General features: G+C 43.4%; 1 protein-coding gene across 1 annotated transcript; it reads right to left on the reverse strand.

Moving 5' to 3' along the window:
• Positions 1–3,290: 3,290 nt before the first annotated feature.
• Positions 3,291–20,434, reverse strand: LOC132391934 (stanniocalcin-1-like). The gene is made up of 4 exons (XM_059965741.1): positions 20,290–20,434; positions 14,231–14,373; positions 8,312–8,523; positions 3,291–4,155 (listed from the first exon to the last, which is right to left on the reverse strand). Exons 1-4 carry the CDS (start codon positions 20,432–20,434, stop codon positions 3,882–3,884), a joined length of 774 nt encoding a protein of 257 aa, XP_059821724.1. The 3' UTR covers positions 3,291–3,881.
• Positions 20,435–20,771: the final 337 nt, after the last annotated feature.

Below are 20,771 nucleotides of genomic sequence, written 5' to 3' on the forward strand. Positions count from 1 at the left end.
TGTCAATGCAAGAATTCAAATGCCACACAAGAGGATGTGATTAAAGCATCACAAATTTATTTGCCATATTAATGAATGTAATTATAACTTTAATATTTAAGTTACAAACATACAGTTACAAAACAGACAACATTCAGGAAGCCTTGAGTGCAAAACACTGACCCACAGGAAAATAAAATTGTGCAGCTTCTGCATCGAGAAACAAGGCACAAGAAAGAAAAGACCATCTATTACAATGATTGGAATTAAAAATAAATAACATGTAATATCATTATAGAAATGTGTTTGGACTCTACCTGACAAGTTGGTGTCTCAGTTAGTTAGGGACCATCCACAATGGTCACATTGGCACTGAGGAGGGGAGGTAAACGGAATGATTTACCTTGTTAGAAGCGCGTAATATATTTTCAGATAAACAAGAGATGCTTGTATTTATCAAGCACCTGATTTAATCTCTTCAAACAAGAATAATTAAACATACCGTTGGCTGTACCCTTGATCCATTCAACAGGATCCTACAAACAGCAATGAGCTGAATGGACCATGGATGGGACTTTTCTGGGGCTAACATCCCCCTCAAATGCATGGCCATGATTGGTGGAATTCCATATTACCAGCGTGTTTCCAACTGCCAATAAAACTGCAAGATGTTTATGGATGGCTCCTCACTGCTCCCTGGAAGTTGTCATTATGTTGGTCAGCTGACAGGAAAAAACTTGAAATAACAGTTCTCGTTCTGTAGAGGATATCACCCCAGTCTGGATTTCATACTAAGAAGGCTTTTCGCCCATGAAAATGTGATTACAGGCAATTGTTTTCATTTTGGCTTTGGGAAATTGGAAATATTGGTGATCATCTTCAGATAGATTCATAGATCAAAACAGCACAGATATAGGCTCTTCAGCCCAAACAATCCATTCCGGCCATGGGCTCTGGGCCCACCCTGCTAGTCTCAATCTTCTGCATTCAGCCCACGTCCCTCCAGGTCCTGCCCCTCCAACTGCTTTATAAATGATAATATTGGATCTGTATCAACCACTTCTTCCGGCAGCTCATTCCATATAGCACTGCCTTTTGCATGAAAAAGTTGTCAGGTCCCTTTTAAATCTCCCCCCCCACCCTAAGCCTTTAGTTTTGGATTCCCCTAACCTGGGAAAAAGACTGACCATCCACTTTACCTTTGTACTAAGCATTTCTGTATGGTTGCCCCTCATTCTCCTGTGTTCCAAGGAACAAGGACCTAGCTTGGCTATCCTCTCCCTATAACACAGTCCTTCCAGTCCTCATAAATCTTTTTTAGCACTCAATCTAGTTTAACCACATCTCTCCAATATCTAGGGGGACCAAAACTACATTCAAGCTGCCTATCGTAGTTCTGCTGGGTTATGAAAATGGTTTGTTGAATTTCTGGTTCTACAATGGCTTCCTTTTGAACTGCTCAATCACTGAGTTTTCTTCTTCACATTTTTCCTTCCTGTAAAATAATTTTTCATTCTACCTTCTTGCTTCTGAGGCAAGGGGCGATACTTGCTTCTGGTGGTAAGGTCCTGTAGGAATCTATAGGTCTGGTATAAGAACTTAGGTTCAGGAGTAGGATGTCTGGCCAGTCAAGCCAGTTCTACAAGACTATGGCTTCCACTTCAACCCCATTTTTCTGTCCCATCACCAATCATTCCATTCAATGTCCAGAAATTTACAAATCACTGTTGTTAATGTAGTCGGTGCCACTCCACTACCCTCTGCCGCAGAGAAATCCGAAGATTCACTATGCTCAGATGAAGGGATTTCTCCTCATCCCTGTACTAAATAACCAACTCCTTATTTTGAGTCTGTGGCCCCAAGAGCAAGACTCCTCAGCCAGGATGAACATTCTCCCAATGTCCACTCAAGCAAATGAGCTCCCAGATGCTCCAAGATTTCAAGGGCTCCCATTCTGTGCTTTTGCCAGAGATCCCCTCAAATTCTCAGGCTGAGTTTAGATATTACAGGAAGATCCTATATCCTATATGGCATTGTATTCTGGTTGGCTCTAGTGCTAGCTCCTTGGAATCTGATAGCAAGCAACATTTCAATAACCTTTTGCCTCCCTGTGTTGGGATACAATGTGTGGAAAATCTGAAGGCATTTGAATGCCAAGTGTCAACACAATTGAAAGTCCATCCTACATTATGTTCCTGGCACCCAACTCCATCCAAATGCATTCTCTCTGTCTTAAGTCATCACATGGTGAAACATCCCTCTTTTCCCCAATTAGTGCTACTATCAATACTGTTGTGTGATGCCTCTGTTAAAATATGAGAGAGTCCATATTAACATGAAAGTTAAGACCCTCTATTCTGAACTCCATTTATCACAGCATGCAGTATCTTTCTCTGACTCACCCTCCACCTCTCTCTTATTGAAATCACTTTAACATCCTGGACAATTCAATTAGATTTACCCCACTCTTCGAATGGACAGGAAGTATGAGTAACACACAAAAATATTTCAGCTTGTTTAGAAGGACAATTGAACTGCATTGTTCTGCTGGGCATTGTGGGCATGCTACTTTGGCCCTGCAAAGTGCAGCAACACTTGTGCACTGCCCCCAGCACAGCCTTGGATTCTGTTGGTTGTTAACACAAAGGACAAATTTCAGGGTATGTTTCAATGGACGTGTGATAAATAAATTAATCTGAGTGAGCTTTATAAGATAGTGCTGCTGGTGATGGGATGCATATTCCAAACACAAAGCCACAGTGAAATACATTTGCAAAAAACAATGTATTCATAATCAAAACCATTATTTCTGGAAATACAGTCCACCTGAAGGGAAATGTTGACTGTCCATTTCCCCCCATAGATACTGCCTGGCACTTGCTGAATTCCTCCTGTGTTTTGTGTGTCGTGCCATTATTTCTGGATCTACTTTACTAACCACAGTATCTTCATCAGGCAACAAACTGTGGAACTTTATTGGATCTTAAACTTGGTGACAGCTACTGTAACCCTAGGTTTACAATGTGCCTTAACTGTGATGCTCTCTGTAATGTTGCCAGTTCTCACCACTTGGTCTCAGTGGTAACGACTATAACCTTGCAGTCTGTGGAGAAGAGAAGGCCTTATCTTTTAATGTGAAGTAGACTGAAAATAGTTTGTGCTGCTTTGTCTCTGATAATGGCTTGGTTTTTAAATCAAATTTTGCTCTCTTTGGAAAACTAACAGAATGAATGATGATGTGAATGATAACATCCATCTCTAGCAGAGAGATAAACCAGTTGTCCACTTGATGAGATAAGCCTGTGCTGAAGGAGAACGTTACAAAGCCTTCAGGGAGATTTTCGCTGAACAGGATCTTAATGTTACATTGCTACATCCTGTCACCTTGGGGAAGCCTTGTAGCCTATACTGGAACCCAAAATGAATTGTTGTTGCTATTGCTTAATGTGACATTCTTCTGTCTGAGGTAACAACTTACTATGAAAAAATCTGAAAACAACCATTTCACAGCACCAGACTGGGGAATATCCTGTGATTACAGATAGCTTGGTTTGTGTCAAGAATGGTCATTAATTCATAAAACTCAAGTGATGCTTGATCCTTGGTTCTATTGGGCTGAGGGAGTTTAGCAGCTCGAGTAGAGGGCTGCTATGGCCAGGAAAGTTTTATTGGGACTGAACCCAAGCCAAATTGGTTTGTGTTCTCCGGAGACGTCTGCGTTCGCTTCAGCCTCACCGCTCACAGTTTGCCAGTTAGCTCTGTGCTAAAGCCGGGCGCGTGTTTCCTGTCAGCTGCCACGATATGATCACCTACAGGTTTCGAGAGTTACACTGGGGACACCTGGGTTCTGCAGGCAGGTACAGGCCTCCTGTTCCATTCCCCCCCCCACCCACCTCCGGCTGTCACTCGTTCTCGCCGGAGGCTGGCTTCCTGACCAGTTGAGGGGGAGCCTCATTACTGCCGAGGTTCCTCAGGAAGACACGGAGCTTTCGGTGCTCGGTGGAAGAGCGGCTGTTGAAGCTGCCCCGGTGGGGTGAGGGCAGGCAGCGGTCACTCTGCAGCAGGTGGATGAAACCCGAGAGGTGGGAGCCCAGCCCTGCCATCATATTCTCCCTTATGCTGTTCACGGTTTCCTCGTCACACTCCAGAAGGCTCTTCAGTAGCTTGTTGTAATACCTGCAGCCAAATGTAGGAACAGATTAATAATTAGTTGAGGAAAATGCAAAGAAAAAAACATGCATTAAGAACAAATAAAATGCTGAGGCTTTACAGGGCATTGATCAGACTGCAATATGGGTCCCATATCTAAGAAAACATGTGCCAGCTTTGGAGAGGGTCTAGAGCAGTTTATTCTAGGAATAAAAGGGTTAATGTTTGAGGAGTAGTTGATGACCTTGGTACTCTACGTGCTGGAGCTTAGAAGAATGACAGGGATATCATTGCAACCTATAGAATACTGAAAGTCTTAGATAGAGTAGATGTGGAGAGGAGGCTTCCTATATTGGAGGAGGTGGGGGAGTCTCGGACCAGAGACTCTGAATAGAGGGACCTTGTTTTAGAACAGACAAGGAGAAATTTCTTTAGCTGGGAGGTGGTGAATCTGTGGAATTCATTGCCACAGATGGCTGTGGAGGCCAACTCTTTGGGTATATTTAAAGTGGAGGTCAATACATTCTTGATTAGTAAGGGCAAAGGTTATGAGTAGAAGATGGGAGAATGGGTTTGAATGGATAATAAATTAGACATGATGGAACAGTGAATAAGCCCCAATTCTGCTGCTATGTTTAAATACAAAAAACAATGATGGAGAACCTGCAACACATCTCAGTCCTTTGCCCCAACCATCTCGATATGCCATGTACATTTACTTTTTTAGAGATACAACATGAAATGGGTTCTTCCGGGCCTTTGAGCTGCACTGCTCAGCATCTGCTTAAAACCCTGATTTAACCTTAAGCCAGACAATTTATAATGATCGATTAACCTACCTGGTACATCTTTGGTCTGCGGGAGGAAATGGAGGACCTGGACCTCCACACATTCCATGCGGAGGGCCTACATGGACTTTTTTACAAAGGATGCTGGGATTGAACTCTGAACTCCAATGCCCCGAGCTGTAATAGTGTCGCCCTAAGCACTACGTTACTATGGTGCCCCCAACCATATAATACGTTGTTTAATGGATAGAAAAAAAAAGGTATCCATACAACTCCGCACATCCTTGAGTGCAGGCACCAGAATGCCTAACACCCTCATGATGTATAGCATGATCCCACAGAAAATTATTCATTTGCTCGGCTAATGTTAACGGTCAGATGTTAGCCTTGACTTGGCATTCTTCCAGATCTCATCCCAAGAGTCACGCTCAGTGTGACACTGACTCTACGCCCGAGCTCGAGTCCTGATTCTGACCACAGGGAGGCCACCCAAATGCGATCTCAGTCAATGAATAGTACAGACAGACACAGCAAAAAGGAGATGTGGCAGTCTAACTCAACAGTCCGTACTCACTGAGTGTGACTGGGCAAATGAACAGCTCTTACTGTCACATTAGCTGGTTGGCATACTCATAGGAGACAACGTGTCCAGTTTGGAGGCAATACACTACCGCCCCCCACCCAGGACACTACAGGTAGCTTTGGCAGATGGAAGGAGAGGTTGGGCATTGGTTAAAGGAGATCCAATGGAGTCAGAGGGGCACAGTATGGAAACTGACCCTCTGTGTCCATACTGACCATCAAGCTCTCCTGTAAATTAATGCTAGGTGAAATCCAATTTTATTCTTCCCACTTTCTCCTCATCTCCTCCAGATTTTACACCTCTCCTAATACTAGGAGCAAGTTACAGCAGCCATTATCCCACCAGCCTCGCCCATCTCTGGGATGTGGGAGGAAACTGGAGAACCTGAGGAGACCAATGCCATCACAGGGAAAACATGCAGACCATACCCAAGGTAAGGACTGAACCTGGGACAGGGGGCAGTACTGGCTCACCTAGCTGCATCACTGTGCTGTCCCACAGTGTGTCATCAATAGCAGAGAGAGTCATTGAGAAGTACAGCACAGAAGCAGAACCTTTGGTCCATCTAGTCCATGCTGAAACTATTTAAACTGTCTACTCCCATCAACCGGCATCTCCTCCATATCTCCTCCACTTACCTGTCAAAACTTTTGTTAAACACTGAAATTGAGCTCATCTGCACACCTGTGCTGGCAGCTTATTCTACACTCTCATGACCCTGAGTGAAGGAGTTACCCCCTCATGTTCCCCTTAAACTTCTCACCTTTCACCCTTAACTCATGACCTTTGGTTGTAGTCCCACCCAACCTCAGTGTAAAAAGCCTGCTTGCTTTTACCCTAAATATACCTATATCAAATCTCTTCTCAATCTTCTACGTTCTAAAGAATACAGTCCCCTTTGGTGTCATCTGTGAATTTGCTGATCCAGTTAGCCACATTATCATCCAGATCATTGATAAAGATGACAAACAACAAAGAACTCAGCACTGATCCCTGTGGCACACCACTAGTCACAGGCCTCCAGTCAGAGAGGCAACCATCCATGACCACTCTCTGGCTTCTCCCACAAACCAACGTCTAACCCGATTTACTACCTCATCCTGAATGCCAAGCGACTGAACCTTCTTGACCAGCCTCCCATGTGGGACACTGACAAATGGCCTGAAAGTCTCAATACTACAGGGGGAAAAAAAAATGGACAGAAGCACCTCTTAAAGTGTTATATGGTCACAGTTGTGATGCAGAAAATACAACAGGCAAATGGTGTGCAGCAAGATCCCACTCGCAGTGATGGGATACAGTCAAGTGATATAAATTGAGGGATGAATATTAACCAGGACACTTGAGCTATCCAACTCCAATGTTCAAAGAAGTGTAGTGTGATCATTCCTATCCACCTTAAATGACAGCCAGTTTATGACCCGGAGTGGAACTGGAGTTTGAAACCTGCAGCCAATACTCCTAAAACTAGTCTGCAGAGCGCCCGTCTCATTCCACTGAAAAGGAAGACCATGGAGGAAACTATTGATAGCCACCCCATCTCCTATCTATTACCCTCTTCCCCAATCACCTGTACAGTAGACACTTTAAACCATCTTTTATATATGCAATTTACACACACTTATAGAGCTCTGTGCAAAAGATTTGGCACCCTACATTTTTAATAAGGTTTCAGATGGTATGGCCTTCACAGAGCCCTGAACTCAGCATCATCAAGGCCGTCTGGGATTACCTGCAATCAAGACAGCGAAAGTCTGCAGAAGATTTGTGACAAGTTCTCCAAGACACTTGGAACAACCTACTAGCCAATTTTCTTATAAGACTGCATGACAGTGTACCTAAGGAAATTTATGTAGTTTTAAAGTCAAAGGGTGGTCACACCAAATATTGTTTTGATTTAGTAGTTTTACAGTTTGCTTTATAGTAATTTACTTTGTAGTAAAGTTTTTGATAATTTGAAACTTTTCATTATTTTTGAAAGCATATTCGCTTTACAGAATTTTTTTTACACGTACAAGCCTTTTGTACAGTACTGTGTATGTATATATATATATATATATATCTATATCTATACACACACACATAAAATTCTTTATTCTTTATAATTGTTGAGTGCTTTCTGTTGCATGTCATGCCCCAACCAACACAACAGCAAATCCCTAACACATATAAATGTATATGGCAAATAAAGCTGATCTAGATCCTGAGGGAATTCAAAATTTGAAAGCTATAGCAGAGTTCAAGATCTGATATAGTAAAAGAAATCTACAGGATATTGACTGAAGCTCCAACAATGGCACTTACTTTTCTCGAAAATGAAACTATGAGCTGGGTTTAAATTTATAATTCAGTGGTTACTTACAGGGCTGCTTCATTAAAAGTGGGACAATATTTGAAGTTGCAATGCCCCACAGCAAGGATCTGACACAGAAAATATTCAGGTCACAATATGATGAATTACGTGTATTTTTTCAGTCATGGGAAAGCTGAAGGATATCTAAGTATTTACCCAACACCTTCAGAGTCTCACATGGGAGTGGAATTAATTTATCACACAACTGAGCAGCAACTAGTCTACAAAGGGCCAGGTGCTAGGAAAAGGAAGGCTTTGGGAAACAGATCTAATGCCTTGTTCCTCAGGCATGCTAGACCACACAATTCGCCATCACATACCTTCCACCAGTCTCAAAATGTTGTCAGATTCTTACAGAATTTGTATTCAAATTAATAAATGTCAACAGCTTGCACCGCTCCCCAGACACTCACAGTGTTTTATTGACATCCTCGGCATGGCCGGGAACCCCCTGCCTACCTGTTCTTCAAGCGTGTGGGGAGCTGAATCACTTCTGCTATTGCCACGGTGTTACGTTTTGCCATTGTGCAGATGTCCAGCTTCCTGTAGCAGTCCTCCTGAATGTCAGCAATCATTTTTTGAAAGGCGGAGCATCGGCGAATGGTTAAGAAGGCCTTGGATGTGATCCCGTTGACAATGCACTTTAAGCTGTCCTTGACGAAGGCTTTTCCCTGTGATACAAAATATCGTCAGTCCCAACAACGTGAATTACAAATAAGCGTAAGGTAAACAATCATTTTCTGAAATAGCAGTGAGCTTTATCTCAGGTTCTTTGTTCTCTTTCGCATGAAGGTGTGATTAACTATCGCCAGAATTTATTTTTGCAGTTGGTGGAGATGTACGGTTAATGTCTTGCATCTGAAGATGTGATCCCATGTGCCACAATTTGTTTTTGCTAAATTAAATTTTTGCTGCTGTAATGCACACTGTATCATGGATGCTCAGTTCTGCTGGATTTATTCTGAATCCACCAGAATAGGAGCCTCACATGACTTGAGGGATTTTCTAAAATAAAAGCAAATGTTGGGAACTTGGCAGGCCTGGCGTCATATGTCCATATGCGGAAAGAGAAACAGCGAGAAGTTTCAGATCCCCAACCTTTCAAGCCCACGAACAGTATTCCTCTCTCTGCAGATGCTGCCTGACTTGTTATGTGTTTCCAGCATTTCCTGATTTTATATCGGAATTTCCGCATCTGCAGGTTTTTTTTCAGATTGCCATTTAACATCTGGTTCTTTCACAGTGAAAACAGGACTTTGTCCTCACAAGGATTGGGATAGTAGACAGACCTACCAAACGTCACAGACCTGGGACAGCTGGACTGATAAGAGACGAGTTAGGTTTCTCCATCACACTGGTTTGCTCAGTGCCAGCTGCAGAAACAGTCTGAAAACTTTAAGATTCAGCCAGTTTTTAATGATTTTAAAGATGACCTTTATTTGTCACGTGTACCTTGAAACATACAGTGGAATGGATTGTCCAAGGAGGTGCTGGTGGCAGCACACAAGTGTCACCATGCTTCTGGTGCCAACTTCACATGCACATAACTTAGTAACCCTCTGGAATGTGGGAGGGAACCCGACCAAGCTGTCATTTGGAAGAAAAGTATAAACTCTTTACAGACAGCACTGAAAATTGAACCCTAACCACTGGGACTATAAAGCAATATGTTAACTGTTATGCTATGGTGCTGCCTGCCAGAACACAATATTCCAGAGGCAGTACTGCCAGACACCTCTTCACGATGTACACAGAACACAGAATCCTAGAACTGTCTTTCCCCTTGCTCCTCCACTTTCACTGTGCATCAATACATCGGCTCTGGGAGGATGGGGGATGGTGAGCAACAGGAGTCATGTGTTGACTTGGTTAGGGAGTTTCATGGGGTCCAGAGTCAATGCTAAGGACATCCAGGTACACTTCCTTCTCGTTGTAGCACCGCCTCTGAGTTAGCATGTACCCAGAAAGAGTGACGAACGAGCTGGGATGCTGACTGCAAGTTGCAAGTCTGTGAGTTGCTGCATCAGCTCGTTAGTTGACTCTACTGGGAGACAGATCTCCCCAAACTGGCACCGGTTCCCAGGCGCTCAGAGAAAGGTTTTGCAGCTCTGATTGTGCTGGATGTGACTTTGTAGAATCCAGTCAGTGCTGAATTACCTGTTAGGTTTCAATCTTAATACATGTTGGTGGGGCTTCATTTGGAATACTGTGTTCAGCGTTGGTTACTCTGCTGCAGGAAAAACACATTAAGCTGGAAAGTGTTTGAGGAATTTCCCTGGGTTCAAGCGACAGAGTTATACAAAGAGGTTCAGCAGATGGGAATTTATTCATTGCAGTGCTGAAGAAGGAGGGGCGACCTTGCAGAGCTGTATAAAAATATGAGGGGCACAAAAAAGGTGAGTGATCCCAGGGCTGGAAAATCAAAAACCTTAGGATGAGACGAGAGAGATTTAATCGGAAGCTGAAAGGCAACTTTTTCACTCAGAGAGTAGTGTGTATATGGAATGAGATGCGAGGTTTTGAGAAATGTACGTTAATAACATGTAAAATATGCTTAAACAGGATAGAAAAGGTCAAATGTTGGCAAATAGGACTAGTTTAGCATGGGACAGATGGGCTGAAGGGCCTTTTCCCTGGCTGCATGACTCTATGACTTCATAGAAAAATTTTTGTGTACAGGGCTTGGATGCCAGACATTTAATCTACTCCAGAGGTCAGAAATTGGCCAAGTGTATTGTAGCCACAGGCAGATGAGGTTAAAGGGCAGCAGGCTTCTTTAACTGGTTGAATCCTTCCCTCTTTGCTTCCTTTCTGATTGAGGAAGGTTCGTTGAAATCTAGTGTCATGCCCTTGACGTCCAGCTCTGACGTTGTTGTCCCTCCATTGTATTGTTGCCTTGGCTGCATTTACATGCACCTGTACATTTGTAGTGTTGAAAACACTTGCACAGGTAACAGTGCAACTGCCAAGCAACCAGAGTTCAATCCTGACCTCTGGTGCTGTCTGTGCGGAGTTTGCATGCTCACCCTGTGACCATGTGGGCTTTCTTTGTGCTCCAGCTTCCTCCCACATTTGAAGACGTGTGAATCGATTGGTTAAATGGCCACTGTAAACTGGGTCCAGTGTGCAGCTGAGCAGTAGAACTTGGGACACCAATGTGGGAATAACCGGTGTAGTTGGGTGTCTGATTGTCAGTACAGACTTGAGGGATCTGACAACTCAACCCAAGGTTGTCCTTTTGATTGGCATTCCAGCCACCTACTAAATCATTTGCTCCCTTCATTACTGGTACGTACACTCAGTGGCCACTTTATTAGGTACACCTGTTCATTAATGCAAATATCTGATCAGCCATCATGCAGTGGCAAGTCAGTTCATAAACTCATGCAGAGATGGTCAAGAGGTTCAGTCATTGTTTGGACCAGATTCAAAAAATGGGAAATGAATGTGATCTAAGTGACTTTGAACTCCGAATGATTGCTGGTGCCGGACAGGGTAGTTTGAGTATCTCAGAATGCAGATCTTCTGGTTTTTTGGCGCACACGCAGTCCCTAGAGTTTACAGAGAATGGTATGAAAATAAAAAAAAACTTCCAATGAGTGGCAGCTCTGTGGATGAAATGCCATATTAGTGTGAGAGGTCTAAGGAGGATGATGAGGTTGGTTCGAGCTGACAGCAAGGTGACAGAAACTCAGATAACCACAGTGTGTACAGAAGAACATCTCCATGTAGAACATTGAAGTGGATGGGCTACAGCAGCAGAAGACCGTGAACATACACTCAGTGGCCATTTAATATTAAGTACAAGCAGCACCTAATAAAGTGGCCAGTGAATGTAGTAGCTGCAATATGCACCATATACAAAATGAACTCCAGACACTCACTCAGCCTGACAGTACCTATGTACTTGCCAGGACTTGAGGGCCTACAGGGAGAGGTTGGGCAGAGAAAGACTTTATTCCTGGGAGCGAAGAAGGCAGAGGGGAGCAAAAAATCACCAGGGGCAGAGATAGGAAAAATGCGTAAGGTCTTTTTCCCAGTGGAAGAGAACTAAAAACTAGATGAAGATCTAAAAAGACTTGAGGAGCAACTTCCTTGCACTATTTAATCAGATGTACAGTATATATGGTACATACGTTGAACAAGAGAAAATGGGAAAGGCAGTTACTATAATGATATTTAAGAGATATTTGGATATGCTGAGAGGGATACAGGCAAGTGGGGTTAGGCATCTCAATCGGCATGGATTAGATGGTGTCCCCATGCTGTGTTACCGTATAACTCTACACTGACGACATCTCCCAAACCCACAGCAAGGAGTCGGGATGCATTGGAACACCACCAGTTGCAGGTTCCCCTCCGGGTCACACGCCATCTAGACTTGGAAATAGATCACCAGTCCTTCATCATTGTCGAACCCCCTTCCCAACAGCACTGCAGAAGCACCTTCCCTACCACCTCCTCCCGAGAGAACGGGAGTGGGAAATAAATGCTGGCCTTGGTAGTGACGCTCACCACCCGAAAGAGTGAATTGCAAACGAACTTGCTCGCTGGCTCAAATTTGCGATCTCCTGCTGGACAAGGTCTGTCAGGAAGCTGCTTGAGTGTTGTCTTTTGAAATTTGTTTGGCAGCTTACATAAACTGAAGTTTTCTGTGTCCTCTGCATATTGCATGCAAAACCATAAGACACAGGAGCAGAATTCGGGCATCAGCCCATTGAGTCTGCTCTGCCATTCGATCTCCCCATAACCTTTGAAGACCTCACTAATCAAGAGCCTATCAACCTCCATAGCCATTTGTGGCACTGTATTCCAGATTCAACACCCTCTGGCTAAATTCCTCCTCATCTCTGTTCTATTGGGACATCCTTATATTCTGAGGCTGTGCCCCTGGCCCTAGACGCCCTCATCACTGGAAATATCCTCTCCATGTCCACCTCTATCTAGGTCTTTCAATATTTAGTAGGCTTCAATGAGGAACCCTCACCCCTCCCTCCCAATTCTACTAAACTCCAGTGAGTACAAGCACAGAGCAATTACAACATTCCGCATATGTTAACCCTTTCATTTCTGATATCATTCTCATGAACCTCCCCGGATCGTCTCCAATGCCAGCACATCCTTTCCTAGATAAAACAGCTGACAATACTCCAGTTGTGATCTGACCAATGCCTTATAAAGCCTCAGCACTACAACCCAATGTCTTTTCACACAGGTTCCCTACACAATTCCTCATTGTGCTCTTCACTTCCAGTGTTTGTGCCTCCACAAGCCAATCACCATGACACAGTTCCTGATCTGGGTTATTCTTCTAAGATGCAGGCAATGCATAAAAAACGCTGAGAAGTGAAACCTGCCACTAATGAATGAATGCTCCTGCTCTTCTTGTTCTAAGGATTAGAGAAACAGGGAGGTGTTCTACTGAAAATTAGAAAATTACCCAGGGAGTTTACTGGATATGTGTATTTTCCATAGTGCAGAATTCAAACGTTGTCATCTGGAACTTAAGGTAGTCACCAGAAGTTCAAACTGAACTTGAGGAGACATTTCTTTACTCAGAAATGAGGGACTCACTTCCCAAGAAGAGGCTGTGATGAAATGGAAAGATGAATTAAATAAGAAGCTGAGAATCAGGGAGGCAATAAAAGAGGATGTTTGATGTGGTGAAGGGACAGTTTCCATGGTACATGACTCTATAGTGTAGCCTTTCCTCTGTACTGCTCAGTTACAAAGATTGGAACTTGAGTTCACAACCTTCTGACTCAGGTGAGAAAGCAACCAACTTAGCCGTGGCTAATCTACACATAGTAGCCATTTTATTAGGTACACCTGTGCACCTGCTCATTAGTACAAATATCTAATCAGCCAATCACATGGCAGCAACTCACTGCATAGAAGCATGCAGAAATGGTCAGGAGGTTCAGTAGTTGTTCAGACCAAGCATTAGAATGGGTAAGAAACATGATCTAATTGACTTTGACTGTGGAATAATTGTTGGTGCCAGATGGGGTGGTTTGAATATGTTAGAAATTGCTGATCTTCTGAGATTTACATACACAACAGACATCAGCGTTTACAGAGAATGGTGTAAAACCAAAAGAAAATCCAGTGGGGGTCAGTTCTGTAGGTGAAAGCACCCTCCTAATGAGAGAGATGAGAGGAGAATGGCCAGACTGCTTCAAGCTGAAAAGAAGATGACAGTAACTCAGATAATCACGTGTTACAATAGTGGGGTGCAGAGAGAATGTCAAAGGCTACAGCAGCACAAATATACATTCATGGGCCACTTTATTAGGTACAGAAGGTAGCTAATAAAGTGACCACTGAGGATATCAACACCATAAGGTCCACATACAGATATGTCAATGAGTTACGTACCTGAGTGTCAAATTTAGCAGCACTGTACAGAAAGGACCTGCATATATCATACATGCCGTCAGTGTCGCAGGTCGAATTCTCCAGGCACACAAATGCTCCGCAGCCCACGTGGAGAGCATTGTTCAGGCACCTGATGATTTCAGCTATGGAGAAACAAAACAACGTTAACTCCAAAAGACTTTGTAGGGTTTCTGACCCTTAACTACAATCTTGGAGATTTCCTAAATTGAAAGCCTTCCTGGGAGAATAACTCCTGCAAACAAAAAACAAAGAATTGCTGCTTTCTCTTAGCACCTTCTGCACTTATTGTCAATGCAATGACAATGGGAACAAAGTACAATTTGATTAACAGGCAAGAATTATCCACATGGCTTTTAAATTGGCACAGGAAGGGGCTACACTCTAAGGAGGGTTGATAGAAGAGTAGGTTCAGAGCAGTTTCAAGGTGCTGGGTGTCAACATCTCTGAGGATCTATCCTGGGCTCAACATATTGATGCAGTTACAAAGAAGACATAACAATGGCTATATCTCATTAGGAGCTTGAGGAGAATTGGTAAGTCACCAAAGACTCCAACAAATCTACATAGATATGCTATAGAGAGCATTTTAGCTGGTTGCATCATGACCTGGTATGGAGGGGCCACTGCACAGAATCAGAAAAAGTTGCAGAAGATTGAAAACTCAGCCAGCTCCATCATGGGCACTAGTCTCCACGCCATCGAGGACATCTTCAAAAGGCAAGGCCTCAGAAAGGCGGCAACTATCATTAAGGATTCCCAACACTCAGGACATGACCTCTTCTCATTCCTACCATCAAGGAGAAGGTACGTGAGCTTGAAAACACACACTCAATGTTTAGAAACAGCTTCTTCCCCTTTGCGTCAGATTTCTCAGTGGACAATGAAACCATGAACACTTCCTCAGTATCTCTTTGCTCCCTTTTTGCACTATGTTTTTATTTTAATCATATATACACACTGATGGTGTTAAAGCTGAATCTGATTCTAGTAAAAATAGGAGCTCACAGAATATCCGATCTTTACCATGAACTTTACTCCAGTCCTTTACCATGAAATCTACGTTGAAAGAAGCAAGCATCTAGTTGCACACTCACAAGGAACTCTCATCATCTCCACAACCCCCATTGGCTTCTTGGTACATCCATCTTAATTGTGCCCCACCCACCCAAAGCAAGATGGGAAGTCAATAAACTGTCATTGAAATGTGTGACCTTTGCCTTCGTCAACTCGTCTTTTCGCCTCCCCATGAAGCACAATATTTCAATACAGGCAGCTTTTCCTCACTGAGTTGTCCCTATTGCTTGCCACCACGGGAGACTCGAAGGTCAATGCTGGAGAGTTAGCTACTGAAGTCATTAGGAAGGCTAACTGGATGCAGAGTGATACAGGGACATAGAGATTGACAGCTATCTCGGTGATCCACTGCTTTCTGTTTTATTGTTAAGATTATTCATGTTGCAGAAGTCAAAATTATGCTTGCTGCATCTCAGCTTACACCTATTCACATGGGATTTTCCTCTCCAGAGAGACTAACAAGTAGGAGGATGATCAAGTCCTCTCACTATGCTTAAGGAAGGCAAAATCTATTTAAGTATTTTTACCTGCACACCATGAGCTTCTATGGCACTGATGATGGAACCAGAGCATGATTACAACAAACACATACAAAATGCTTGATGAAGGGTCTCAACCCACATCATTGACTGTTTAGTCTTTTCTATATGTGCTGCCTGGCCTGTTACATTCCTCCAGAATTTTGTGTGTGTTGCTTGGATTTCCAGCATTTGCAGATGTTCTCCTGTTCATGATTACAACAGGTCATTACTGATCCAGCTTTTACTTCAGGGACCAGTTCTACAAATAACTAACTCAGGTTGCTGAACTTATTGTGCTGCTGAAGTCAATTTAAGACCAACTGTAACCCTACAGTAAAACTGCAGATGCTGGAAACCTGAAATAAAAACAGAAAATGCCAGAAATAGCCAACAAACACAGACAAAATGCTGGAGCAGGCCAGGTAGCATCTATCGAAATGAGTACAGTCAACGTTTCAGGTTGAGACCCTTCAGCAGGACAGTTGTTTGTGATTAGAGATAGCCAGCAAGACAGGTAGCATCTGTAAAGAGAAAAACAGCTATGACTTTTCATTAAAACTTATCTTATACACTCTCCACAGATACTGCCTGGTCCATTGAGTATTTTCAGGATTGCTTTTATCAATGGCTGTTAAATTTCAGGCTATGGTACATTATCTTTTGAAAGGCTGATATAATGCATGTGACATGTGGAATTTGATGGACATAAAGATATTTAAATATGGCACTGTTCTACTGGCATTGATAATAACTTGGATGTTTATCTATTTTATACAATGCATGTTGTACCTTTGAATCCACAATCCAGCATTCTAAAACTGGAGTTAAAAAACGATCCGTTATGTGCAAAAGGTCTAGGTGCTCAATGATATATGTCAATATTTAATTGCTTAAATGCTAAACACAGTTTGAAGGATCGACCTTTGATTTATGTCAATGGGTCAAACAGCTGTGCAGTCCGAGGATATTGAAATTCTGAGTTACATGCTAATTGCATTGGAGTTTCCTAAAACACATTTTCCCTTAACCATATGGGGACAGTTATCATGCGTGCCAAATTATCCCCAAATATGCCACTTCTGGGCACACAAATTGCAAGTCCAAAGGTCCATGGTCACATCAGGAGTCTGTTGGGTAGAGATGGAAGAACTCTCATTTTAGGCCAATGATATGTTACTAATTACATGTTACACCTTAAAACATGTTTCTTATTTTCTTTAGTGCAGATTTACTCAACCAACTTGTTTTAAGATCCTAACAACCATGGTGGGATTTAAGTTCAGGCTCTGGTTTACTGTTCCAGTAATCTAATCATGATGCTCCCATCACGCTATCTGGCAGTGAGAGTTGGAGTACAGCAGACAGTAATATGCTTGTGGTAATGTTACCACACCTCCTGTGGTGATGCTCACAGTAAGAGTAAGATGTTCCCCCCCCCCCTTCACATAGGAAGGTTATTCAGCTCATGAATCTTGTTCTGCAAACACAAGCCAATGCACAGTGTAATTATGTGGCCCTTTAAAATTGCAAGGTCACTCTACAAGGTCAAGTAAAAAGAGGCTGAGTTCATGCAGATCTGTATTTTGGAGACTGCAGATATTTTGGCTGCAGCATCTCAAAGCAAAGCAACATTTCTTTATTTTGTATTGTGAATGACAGAAACTAAACATATCCATTGAGCTGTTACAGAAAGGAATTGCACACAAAGACGCAACACTTTAGAATCTTTATTGCTGTTTTAGTAATCTTGAGTTCCCATTCATTTTCACTTCCATTGATAATGAGAAGCAATGCCTCTGGAATTGGCCAATGGAAAATCGAGGTAGTAATGATATCCTCCTTCCACCGGATGTCACAACAGATAGACAATTAGAGGCAGCTTCCATTGCAAGTATGAACAGAGCAACTTGCATATTAGTAAAAGCAGAACACAAAACAGTTAAAATAGGGGAATGCTTACTCAGGAATAATTGATAGTGAAAATTGCCTGAGGAGTACACGCCACGTGAAATGTAAATGTTTGAGGCACAATGGTAATCTGTGCATATAGGGAATCATTGTTACTTCTTTCAGATATCCCTTGCAGCCTCTAGCTGTTCAGTATTGTAACTAGTGTGCCATATAAAGTGAATTATCATAGCAGCCTTGCATTTCATTAGTGCCTTCAACATCAGATGTGTTCCAAAGTCCTCCATGCCTCTGATGCACTTTGATGAAACATGATAACACTCAAATCATGCACAGTAAATCCCACAAGCAGCAAAAATGATGCGTTTCCAGGTGATGTAAGAGGCCGTTCAGCCCATCAGGTTTGTGCCATCTCATTAAGCAATCCCATTCCCTGACTGATTTTCCCTGTAATCCGTTCTCCCCACATTCCCATCAGGGCTACCCACATTACACTGGGGGAAACGTCCAGTGGCCAAGCAATCCACCAATCGACATGTCACTAGGAAACTGGAACAACTGGAAGAAACCCAACAACCTCTTGCAACGTGCAAACCTGAGTTGCCGACTCTGTAAGGCAGTGGTCCCACCTCATTGCATCCCTGTGCTGCCCTATTGACCACATTGTTGTTTCTGTCAGGACACCAGTAAAGCCCCTTTGAGCATGTAGAAACACAGAACTACTAGAGCTCGGGAAGAAACTATTTGTCTCATCAACCTACAGCTCCTAAATCCACGCACTCCTGTACACTATATTCTTATAAGGACATGGGTCACAGAATTCGACTATACAGCAAGAGCATTGTGAGTTTTCTTTTTACATTAAGATTAGAGAGCAAAGAGGCATTGGGTTAACATCTCATTCAAAAGGCAGCAGTAAAGCCCTCCCTTACAACCACACTGAAATACCTGCCTAGGTTTTTTTTCTCCCCTCTCAAAGCAGGACCTTCTAACCTGGAAAGAAAGATCGGTACGAACGGATCCTTGGCTAAACTTGTGGGAAAATGTAACAGCCAGCTTACATGCAGGAAGCTCCCACACACTGGCAGGGGAGAGGAATGATCGGATCAATGCTATTTCTCGCAGGATAGATATGGGATGGACCTTTGGGTTTCATTCCCAGTCCTGAGGGAAGATTTCAGTCTGGCATCACAACTGAATAAACTAAGGTTTCTGCTGAGATTTTTCTATGCTGAAGGCATCAAAACTGATTCGACTGCCAGTGATAATATTGACCCAGCATCAACATTAAGGTGATGAATGTAAAGCTAGGTGAATGCTCGCAAAGAGAATCTATTAATATTTTAGAAATATACCTTTCCCACTACCACCAGGAGAAAAACATAACTGACAGCATTTCAAGAAAAATCGCTGTTTAATATAAAGCTACCAAATATTAAGGGGCACTTTGTTAAACTATCATGTCAGATAAATGTATTCCTGTAATGAAGACTGCACTGAGAACGGAACTATTGTAAAAATTTTCAGTCATCAGGCTAAGAGCCCAGAAGCTGATGTTCGTGAACAACGCTTCAAATCTGGGGCACTGCATGGTTAGAGGATTTGACGAGACTCCTCAAGCAGCCAATACACCAGTTGCGATAATGGAAGCAACTACCCTGTATGTATAGAGAGGACATCACACTCTCCTCCTGGAGATCTGGGAATAGGGAACCTACTCTGGAAAATACCATTTTTGCATTGTCTTTAAACAGTGGGACAGACTGCATATTTAACACTACGGTGAGCAGTGTCGGAGGAGAGGACATAGTGACGATGGTTACCAGGTGAGTCCAATGAGTGCTGTGGCTACAAACACAAATTGAACGGTATAGTTCAGAGCGCTGTACCCTGCCCGGGGGGGGGGGATTTCAAGTTATTGTAAGCCACAGCCTCAATGGTAGAAAGTTCACTTATTCAACTTTGCATGGGGGACGGGGTAGAGAAACTGCTTATTATTTTATCCTTATAACAGCAACGCCTTTATCTTGTGACTCTCCCGAGGGAGATTAGCCCTGGTTTCCCTTAGTGACTAAATACTTTTGGGAGCGGGGGCAGACACGCGCGCACTGGGTACTGCAGACAGATGGAGCCGGTTCCGCAGTCAAGGCTGTGAAAGCTGATCCTTCGGTGTGTGTAGTTAGGAGCACTAGCCCCCATCAATACAACACACTTTTCTATTGCCCCTGCCCCACGGCAGAAGTCTGCATCGAAAGGAAGTACCTTGTTCCATGTGTCCATTCAATGTCAGCGCACTTGAAAAGGCACCGGTTTCAACTCGAAATCAAGACGCTCTAATTTTGCACTAACTGCAAGTAAATACTGTATCTCCTTAACCACTAGCAAAATCAAGACGGCGAACTCAGCGTAAATGAAACAAGGTTTTTGTTATTGGGAGAGGCACTAAAGTTGCAAACCGGCACTTAAATGCCTTCACTTGGTCGTCTGCATGCAGAGAAACGAAGGGGGTCCAAGACTGACGCCGCCTTTATTTACCTGAGTTCTGCGCCGACAGTCTGGTCCTTCGGGATGCCGTTGGGTCGCTCTGGTCCTCAACTTGTGGAGCTATTTCATCCGCAGCCGACCAGCTTCCGAGCTGAATGAACACGAGGAAGGCGAGTACAACTGATCTGTGCGACATCGCCGCGCCGACTCGGTGACTCAAGGGAGGCTTCCTTGCGCGGTCTGTGACTTTCTCGTGGCGGCTCAGGCGTGCGTTCAAGAGTGAGTGAGTGAGTGAGCGTGCAAGTGTGAGTGTGCCACTTCCCGGGCAGCACGGTCACATTTATACAAGTGTTACCTCGGGGGGAAGATGCAGTCGGATCGTAAGCAGTAACGTGCCCACCAATGGCAGGCAGCTGCAAGAAACTGTCCATTCAGAAGGCGATACCCACGCTTGGCGCACTGAATAAATTGTCCCAAAAAGTTAGGGGCGCGTGCGCACAGGATTCCGCGCTAGAGAGCTTGCAGGCTGTTCT

This window comes from Hypanus sabinus, chromosome 1, assembly GCF_030144855.1.
Source record: "Hypanus sabinus isolate sHypSab1 chromosome 1, sHypSab1.hap1, whole genome shotgun sequence".
In the NCBI taxonomy this organism is placed as follows: Eukaryota; Metazoa; Chordata; class Chondrichthyes; order Myliobatiformes; family Dasyatidae; genus Hypanus; species Hypanus sabinus.

Coding starts and splice junctions, on each gene's coding strand:
- LOC132391934 (XM_059965741.1), bottom strand. CDS start 20,434: ATGTCGCACAGATCAGTTGTACTCGCCTTCCTCGTGTTCATTCAGCTC. Junction 8,524..14,230: donor CTGCTAAATTTGACACTCAG/GTACGTAACTCA, acceptor TTTGTATCACAG/GGAAAAGCCTTCGTCAAGGA. Junction 4,156..8,311: donor CCCACACGCTTGAAGAACAG/GTAGGCAGGGGG, acceptor ATTTGGCTGCAG/GTATTACAACAAGCTACTGA.